Below are 9,604 nucleotides of genomic sequence, written 5' to 3' on the forward strand. Positions count from 1 at the left end.
TGCCAGCTTCTCTGCCTCTCACAGCTCCTTGAGGAAAATCTTCCTTTCTTTGGGCAGGTTGAGGGTTGCGGTTCCCACTGCCCTAGGGAACTCCTTCTCTCCTCTGCCTTCCAAAGGGCTCCTTCCTTCCTTCCGGCCTCTGAGGAAACAAACCCTTCCTCTACTGAGGACTTCCTTGCATTGCTGGCTTGTTACTTTTAACAGAGTATGTTCTCTCTTTCTCGGGTTGTTGGGAACCCAGGATCATACAGGGTTTTCTGATTATGAATCTGAAATACACTTATGAATTCCCCTTCTCCCCAATTAGCTTGTGCCAGGATTTACCTAGCCTATTTCTTACACCACATGTGTCAAACACAAGGCCCATGGGCCGAATCCAGCCCACCTGGCCTTTTTATGTGGCCCGTGGCAGTGCTCCCGGACTTAGACTCATGGTATGGGAACTTCTCCTTCTCACGGCTCGGCCCTAAGGCTCTGGGTGGTCCCCGTGGTCCAGCATGTCTTCCCTCTTCTCTCTGTGCTGGTCCGAAGTTGCCCTCACCTTCTGTCACTCTGAAAAATCTGCCAGCCTCAGCAATGATTCTGCAATGTTACCCGCGGCTCCCCTTAATGCTTTCAATCTGCCGTGGTCAACCCGGGTGGAAACAAGAAGTTGCATCATTAGAGACTATGGCAGATGAAAAGCAGGAAGGGAAGCCGTGGGCAACCTTGCTAAATCACTGCCGAAGCCAGCAGATTTTTCAACGTGACAGAAAGTGAGAGTGACATCAGACCATCGTGGATAGAAGGGGAAGGACATGCTGGGCTGAGGAAGCTTCCTGGACTAACTTTTTTTAAGTGCTAAGGGAGAAGGTATTAAAAGCAGTGCCAGATTGAGCACGGGGGGGGGGGGAGAGCTTCTGGGGATAGAGAGAGAAATGGTGGGAAATGGTCTAAAGGGAGAGAGGTTGGACCTGGGGTGGTGTAGAGGAAAAGGGAAAGAGATACTTAAAGGTAGAACTGTTAGGAAGAGAAAGGGAGAAATGGTGAACCTGGGGGGGGGAGAGAGGGAGGCAGTATGGCAGGCAGGTGGAGAGATGGGATGGGGGGCAGTTGGGAAGAGAAAGGGAGAGAAGTTGGATCTGGGGATGGAAGGGAGGGAGAAATGTTAGGCCTGGGGGAGAAAGAGAGGCAGCATCTCTTTTTTTCATTCCATCTCATTGAGCATCAAGGGGGGAGGGAGGAGAAGAACAACAGAGAAGAGAGGGAGCAAAAAGTTGGGCCAAAGGGAGAAAGGATGAGAGATGTGGTAATGGGGAGTAGATAGAAGGAAATAGGAGGCTGGGAGAGCAGTGAGATGGGAAATGGGAAAGCTAGGGACTGAGAAGAGATGGAGAATTGAGAGGTAGCTGAAAATTTAAATACAGGATTGCCTCCTACCTACGGATTTTTTCAAGTCCACTGTAAAGGCTTTCTTTTGAAACTATGCTGCTATTTTGGCCTCTGGGTGCAAACAGCTGGCTTACATGGGGAGGGGGGGGAAGAAAAATTGTTCTTTTGATGTTATAGTGACTGCAAATTAACCCTTTCACAGGATCAGGTGGGGATTACTGAACTACATGTCCTCAGGATTTTCAAAAGAGAAAATCTTGTCAACAAAAAAAGAGAGAGAGAGAGAGAATGAGAAATCCTTCCCATGCAGGGGCGTTCAGTATGTTCTTAGCTGAATCATGCGGAGGAAGCCGAAAAGTTCTTACCAAATATGTACTTTCCAAATATTCTGGTTACCAGGGAGACTGCTCTGGTTGTCCAATGAGCTGTTAGCTGGAAACGTGGCATAGCAAAGCGTTCCTCTTACGTCGAACTCAGAGAATAGTATAAATACCAGCATCAGAGAACTACAGAGACAACGAGGTTCCGAGCAGCTGATGCATGCAGCTAGCAAGAGGAATTTCACTTGCACTCCTGAGCAGCCTGAGAAGGGGAAACGAGCTCGCCAGACTTGATCATTTTCTACAACGAAGCAGCTGATTTGAAGCATAATCCGAATATTATAGCTTATTTAGTTCATTGTAGGGTTTTTTCTTGGTGTGTTTTTTTTTCTTTCTAAAGATTACACAGGCAGCAAAAGTGATCCAGACAAAGACTTCATTCCGGAGCAACATTTTGAGATCCTACTACATACAACAGTCAAGACCTCTGGCAACACAGGCTTGACCTATAGAAGAGGACGATTGTCTACGATTTCCTAAAGCTCTGAACAGACAGCAGGTGCTTACTGGGGTGACAGATATCGTATCTGTTCTTTTTGCATTTAAAGTTAAGCATTTGGTGGGTAAGTGGATGGATGAAACTAAGGGGATATTGTCTTGTTGAATTCTGTATCATTTTGAAAAACTTCTAGAAAAGTTAAAGTAGTGGTAGTGTAGATTTCAGTTACTTATTAAAACAACACCAACACCTTGATTTGAGACTTAACCTGAAGGGGACAGGCAGTATGGCCATTAGGACAGCATCTTCTCTACCTTTAGTAAACTCCACACCAGCAGTGGCAGTACATATAGGGAGCAGCCATCCCTCAGAAATGCTGGACAGGATCAGGAAAACTCACATGTACCACCTTCTTGAAACAGTTTCAAAGCAGGTAGATGATGATCTGGGAGGTTTTAAAAGATCAGTATACAGATTGAATTCTAATCTAGATGGGTACTCTCCCGTAGCAAAGATTGAAAGGTGGAAAATGTCCATCAAGGCATGCTTGACCAGATGTCAAAGTACCTTGGAACGTCTAGAAAAGTGGGTCAAAAGGGAAATGAATGCTTGGAAATCAGTTTTTGGACATATTGAGAAAAGAATTGTTAGGAAAGAAAGCACCCTATGTCAATCGTGTCAATTGGAAGAAAGCAAAAAGCCTCTTCCTGGTATGGAAGACACGGAGAAAAAAGCAGGGGAAATGATGCATCAGAAACTGAGTCTCATGCCACCTCAGCCAAGCCTTCCTGAGCCCTGTCAAGAACAGAACTGGGCAGTCATCTCAGTGGATGTCCCAATTATACCTGAATTTGAGGCAGATATGTCAGAGGATCCCCGAGAGTTCCTGAGCAACCTTGAAAAATATTTTAAGGCAAGGGGGTGGAATGAGAAGCTTTGGTTGTCTCAAGTTGAATATCATATGAGGGGTGCAGCCAAAATATGGTGGGAATATAGGGAGAAAACAGTGAAGACCTGGGCCGAGTTTAAGGATGTATTCTTACAATACTGTGAAAAGCTTCTAGTTAGAGAGGCGATAAGAAGAGACTTAGACCTACCCCAGAGGAGATGGGAACCTCTGGATCAGTTTGTTTGGAGGAAAAGAGCACTTTACCTCAGACTTTATGCCAATGCCAATGAGGAAGATATGGTTAAATTTATTATGAGCACATTCCATCCAGAGATTAGGCGCTATTTGAAACCTCCAGTACCACAGACATTGGCAGAATTAGTTCAGCGAGGAAAGGAAGTTCAATTAGATTTTGACTTGGCCGATGAAAAAATTGGTGAGGGAGATGACTATGTAGATCAACCAACTGACACTTCTAACGTGGAGGAGATTATGACGCCTAATCCTTACGATAACAATGATTCATATGCTGAAAAAGCGTAATCCCCAACAGGGGTATGAAGGGTATCTGACTAAAGCAGATGTTCAATCCCAGTTGCTATCACTGTTGAGAACTATGAGAGTATTTTCTCTAGGGTTCAATGAATGTTGAGCTAAAATTGCTTTGCAATTTGTTTCTTTCCTAAAATCAAGTTAGAAAATTGCTTAAACTATGTGAGTTCAATTCTTGAAATAAGAAATGACTTGCCAAATTTTAAATCTATAACTTGGAGCGTTATTACAGTAATTTAAACAGGTATGAGCAAACATCCTGCAGACTTAGTTCCATGAGGAACTCAAGGAGGCTGCAATGTTGCTCTCTGGTCATTCTTGGGAGCTATATTGTAGTTGAGTTAGAATGAGGTCAAATGTGCTCTGCAAGAATGCTTGTACACTTCCTGGGCACCACAAATTGCACAGATGCATTCCTATAACATTTAAAGGAAAGGGTACATTGTACAAAAGATGAAAAAAAAAAGTCATAGAAAGGAAACGGTCTCAATCAAGAGTTTCACTAGGCGTGATTGCAAACTATTCTTTGCATTGGAAAGCTGTGATCACTTCCCTTGGCCCTGTGTGCCTCAGGTCTAGAGTTCTGAGGTAAATAGCCAGGCTTCTGATCTTTGCAAAGTGATCGTTGCTTTGTTCCTCAGTGAGGTTTTAAGCAGATCTCAAACAGCTGTGTAATTAGGAAGTAGGCAGGGCACAGCTGGAGACAGAATGTAATGGCAATACAGTTAGAGGAACAAGTGCTCCTACTGCTTACAAGTTTCAAACTGGTGCTAATGCAACAGCTTTGTACATAGTTGCAAGAGACCATGGCGGCCATGGTCCATTTAACTCAACCTTTCCCCAACCACCCATATATCATTTGTTTATATACTAAAGGGCTTTTTAAAAATTCTTTTATTGCCTTACATGCAATATGTTTGTTCAGTCACACAAGAGGTTAATCGGTTTGTTAGTTGCCTTAGTTTATTGAAGACATAAATTGGGTGATACACTCAGCTTTAGACTGAATGTTGATTAACACTTTAAACGAATGTATAGTAGTAACATAAACTGAGCCTAGAGTACTAAAGAACAGAAATAGTGATGCTGCTAAAAAGCCTTAGATTTGTATCTGGGATGCTATGTATCAATGCCTTAAAAATGGCTGTGCAAAGGTACATTTTGTAGGTGAAATGCTTTCTAAATCCTATGGGGAGCAGATTGACTTGATGAATTGATTTTAAAATGGAGAAGTTTCATTCAGGGAAGTAGTGCCTGGAAAAAAGATGGGCCTGATATCATTCAAAAATGAGGAGCTACAAATCAGAAGACAGGACAATGGAGTAAGGGAAAATAAGACTCATGGTACTAGGCAAAAATTATTATGATCATTAAACTTTTACTAGCCAGAAGGGGGTGCTGCAGGGAAGAGATTGGTCAGTTGTGGTTTAGTGTAGGTCTATCCTCTGAGATCCTGACCTATTGAGTTTGGACAGAGCTGGAAGCAGAACTTCACTCAGTTGACTTTGAACTGATTTAAGTTGAGGCATCTCCAGTTCAACACGGTTGAATGACTGTGAAATGAGCAAAGCCATGGGGATTCAAACTTAATCTGATGCACGACCCTGAATAAAGAACAATAGAATTAAAAAAAAATTATAGAGATTGAGATCCAACTCATGTGGTGTAATCCAAGCATTCAATAAATCTGGAGATCCATGGTGGGCAGGAAGAGCCTAGTTGCTATCATTATCCCAAACAAAAGTGGTAGTGGTAAATGGTTTCTTTTTTAGAGATAGGTGGATCATACAAATATAGTTGAGAGATAAAAAGCTAGTCTTTTTTTTTTAAATAGTTGTTACTTTGAAAGATCTAATTAGTCATTCAGGAAACGAATATACCTCCTCCAGTTCTCCTTTCCGATCAAATGCTTAGCAAATAAATGGGCAGAGGTTCACAATGAACTTGTTACTCCTCTGGAAATATTCTCTGATTGCAATAGCTCATACCCAGTTTTATGTGAACAGCCAGAGAGCTACAACAACCTACTTAAAAGAATTTCAAATACTGATGATCCAGCTTTTGACTTGGAACAGAACAATTATTATGTTTCTATCAGACTTGTAATGAAAAAAAAGAAAGTATCAACGATCCTGCCAAAAGCTGCTGCAACCTGGCGATTCTGAAAACAGCCATTTTCTCTAAAATTAGCAGCTAGCTATTCATAGAGCAAAAAATGAACTATTGACCATATATCAACTCACTCGTGTATTTCAATATTAATTTTAGTGCTAATGCATCTGAAATTCAGTAACTTGGGGAAAAAAAATCTTTTTGTCTGTTATTGTAGATCTCAAGAGGAAGTAAGGCATAAAGTTAATACTCAAACAGCAATAATGAATTTATTTTGCCTTAAGATGTTGGACTTGCAAGAGTTTTGTCATTCCCATGCTCTAGAAGACAGCCACAAGTATATCGAAAATGGCAAAATGTTTACGTAAAGGAAAAAACTTGTCACAGTTGTATATGGAAATGTATTTTTCTAGCAAATGTCTCACCTTCCAGTCTAAGATGGATTGCAGATGTAGCTACTGTACCAAACTTTGACTGCTGAAAGTAGGAAGGTGTCTCCATACAACCTTCGTAGATACCAATGATGCTACCCTGACTAAGGGAGCTGGAAAAAAGGTGTGTGGATATTGAAAAGAATTCTATGCATCTTGCTGATGAAAAAGATATATATTTTGACTAGATACATGAAGAAGAACTCATGAATGCAAAATCAAAAAACAAACTTCAAGAGATACTGGGAACATTAGGTAACTTGGAACGCCTTCTGCCTAGCAAAGAAAACAATATGGCTGACCAGATGTTTTCATATATCACCTCAAAAAAAATGCAAACAAGTCACACACTTAATAGCAGACTTCAGCAGTATAAATACAGAAAAGCAGGAAGAATATCTTTTCACTACCGGACACCACAAAATGTCTTTTATAACTCTGTGCCTACAGCTGAGACAAAGTGGTTCACTAAGGTAGACTAGAGTGAAAACTGATTCTTGTCAGCATGAACTGCAACAGCTAGACTTCTACTGCCACTGGACTCCTTCTGAGATTTACTTATTCCATGTCCCATTTCTGTAATGTCACTGGCCTGCAGATGGCACTGAAGAATTGTTCATCAAATATGTTCACAACAAGATCCAACTGCCTTTGATCCTAGGAAGACATTCTACAACCGCCCTGCTGAGCTGTGTGCAGAATATACACCACGAATCCAGGACGAAAGGATCCAACGTAAGTATAAGTTCATTAACTAATTCATTCTTTGCAATAGTATAGTAGCTGTCCAGGGAAGGTACTGTAAGATTAGATTATTCATTTAACAAACCCCAAATCCTTCCCACAATCGAGCTCCCTAAAATTGGTGTATTACAGCAACTTTATAGTCCATATTAATATGCAAGAACTTTATAACGAAAAATCCAGTGTGTTTTCTGTACCTATCTGCAGAATGAGTTACATATGCCCAGTTAAAAAAATGATACTAATTTTCAGGATGATAATACATAGTCAATTGATTGGTTATCTAAATATCCTCTTCCTTTATCTCTGCTTTTCTTTAGGATCAAGTACCATGTTAGAGGGCAACTTGTCTTCCCAGAGAACTGGTTGTTCTGACCTACCACCACTTGTTTCACCAACTCTATGGAACACGCCATGCATTCCAGAATGAGGACGTGGCTACTCTTGAATTCAGTCTTCAGCCTGCCTCACTGAACAGTCTGAGTGTCTTATCCAGCTCCTTATACAGCAAGTGTGGAGTGGCAGAAAGAACTTTCAGAGTGTTGTCCTGCTTGGTCTTTCATCTATAAGACCTCCGTGGCACAAATCAAACATTTTGACTGGATTCTAGTTCATTGGGATGACATTTAGATTCTTTGGTGAAAAATGTTTCAGAGGACTCAATATATATATATAAATTGGTGCTGCATAAGAACTTAAGAACAGCCAAGTCCAGTATTCTCTTTCCAAATGTGGCCAATCAAGGTCACAACTCAGCATAACTCCAGTGCAATTGAACTGAGATAATGCCAAATTTAAGATTGACCTTTGTAGAGTTAAGCAGTTTTCCAGAGTCCATTCTTTTCAGTTTCAGCACAATTTTCACTTTTTGAATCTTTATTAAACTCTTATTTTATTTTCTCTACCAAAGTGTAATTATTCAGATTCTGTCTATTGCCCATTAATATATTTTTCTAAACATTTGCACTAGAACATGTGTATGTGATATTTGCTCTATACTGGTGTTTTGAAGATTTAAAATGTCAGTTTGCCATGATTTTCAATATATTGGCTACCAGTTTGGATGAAGATTTTTCTATATGGCTAATCTTTTTGATAGTGAACAGAAGCACAAGTGTATATTATTGCAAAATGTCATTGTTATTGAAATAATGTTGAATAAAATTAGCTGAGTGGCAGTCCATGGTGTCCTTCACATTTCCTTTCTAAAGGGATCTTGCTGCTTGTTGACTAACTTGGTTGCCATAGTGGCTAGTAGAATGTGACTAGGAATGGGATGAAGATGACCTTCTCAATTAAAGATCTGAATCGGTTATTGGTTTCAACCAGAGGACATAATTTGAGGTTGAGGGGTGGTAGATTCAAAGGCAATGTTAGGAAATTCTACTTTACGGAGAGGGTGGTGGATGCTTGGAATGCGCTCCCGAGAGAGGTGGTGGAGAGGAAAACTGTGACTGAGTTCAAAGAAGCGTGGGATGAACACAAAGGATCTAGAATCAGAAAATAAGATTATATATATATATATAATAATAAAAATATATATAAGATGGAACATGCATTTGCAACACAAAAAGGATATATGAATAAGTTCAAGAAGATTTGGGGACCATTAACAGAATATTGCAATATTTGAATTTCATTTTCCCATGATAAGAAAATAGTATAAAGAAGGAGGGGGGAGGGGTTAAGGGGAGGGAATTATTCTCTTTATCATACATTATAAATAAAATATTATAATAGATGATATTCTTACATGAAAATAACGTAATAAAGGGAGGGGGAAAAGGTTCATATTTAAATAATAATTGATAAAATCATTACAATATATATATTGTATATCTTTATAAGAAAAATAATTACAATTATATGATATATAAAACCATAAGAAAAATAAGACAAGAAATGTTATATATAAAATATATTATAAAAATATCAAGTGTATTGTTAAGATAATTGTATGAAAATTTATGACACTTGTTGTTAAATGGAAAAAAAAATTCAATAAAAAACTTAAACAAAAAAAAAAAAAGAAAAAAAAGAAAATAAGATTAAATATTGAACTAAGGCCGGTACTGGGCAGACTTGCACGGTCTGTGTCTGAATATGGCCGTTTGGTGGAGGATGGGCTGGGGAGGGCTTCAATGGCTGGGAGGGTGTAGATGGGCTGGAGTAAGTCTTAACAGAGATTTCGGCAGTTGGAACCCAAGCACAGTACCGGGTAAAGCTTTGGATTCTTGCCCAGAAATAGCTAAGAAGAAAAAATTTAAAAATTTAAATTGAATCAGGTTGGGCAGACTGGATGGACCATTCGGGTCTTTATCTGCCGTCATCTACTATGTTACTATGTAATAAGAGAGTAACAAATAATGTAAAGGGGGAGGGGGATTAAATCATTCTATGGCATTCAGTCAATGGATATCTTCTTATAGATAACCAACATTGGCTTTTACGAAGCTGCAATAGAGGCTTCTACCATGGGTTGGCAAGGTGAATGCTCCGATGCTCATAGCGTCAGAGGATTTATCTTGGCAGCCCACAGTAGAAATCTCTACCGTGGCTTTGTAAAAGAAGCTCTAAATCAGGGGTGTCCAACCTGCGGCCCGAGGGCTGCATGCGGCCCCGTGAAGTATTTTGTGCGGCCCCGGACGAGGACGATGCAGTGTTTTCCTCTGCTGTCCCTGGGTGT

The 9,604-nt window shown here is 40.1% G+C and overlaps 1 protein-coding gene across 1 annotated transcript; it reads left to right on the top strand.

Moving 5' to 3' along the window:
- The first annotated feature begins 1,904 nt into the window (after positions 1–1,904).
- On the top strand, positions 1,905–8,096 carry LOC117355724 (activity-regulated cytoskeleton-associated protein-like). The gene is made up of 2 exons (XM_033934687.1): positions 1,905–6,909; positions 7,239–8,096. The coding sequence occupies exon 1, from the start codon at positions 2,477–2,479 to the stop codon at positions 3,620–3,622; it is 1,146 nt and encodes a 381-aa protein (XP_033790578.1). The 5' UTR covers positions 1,905–2,476; the 3' UTR covers positions 3,623–6,909; positions 7,239–8,096.
- Positions 8,097–9,604: the final 1,508 nt, after the last annotated feature.

This window comes from Geotrypetes seraphini, chromosome 2, assembly GCF_902459505.1.
Source record: "Geotrypetes seraphini chromosome 2, aGeoSer1.1, whole genome shotgun sequence".
Taxonomy (NCBI): domain Eukaryota; kingdom Metazoa; phylum Chordata; class Amphibia; order Gymnophiona; family Dermophiidae; genus Geotrypetes; species Geotrypetes seraphini.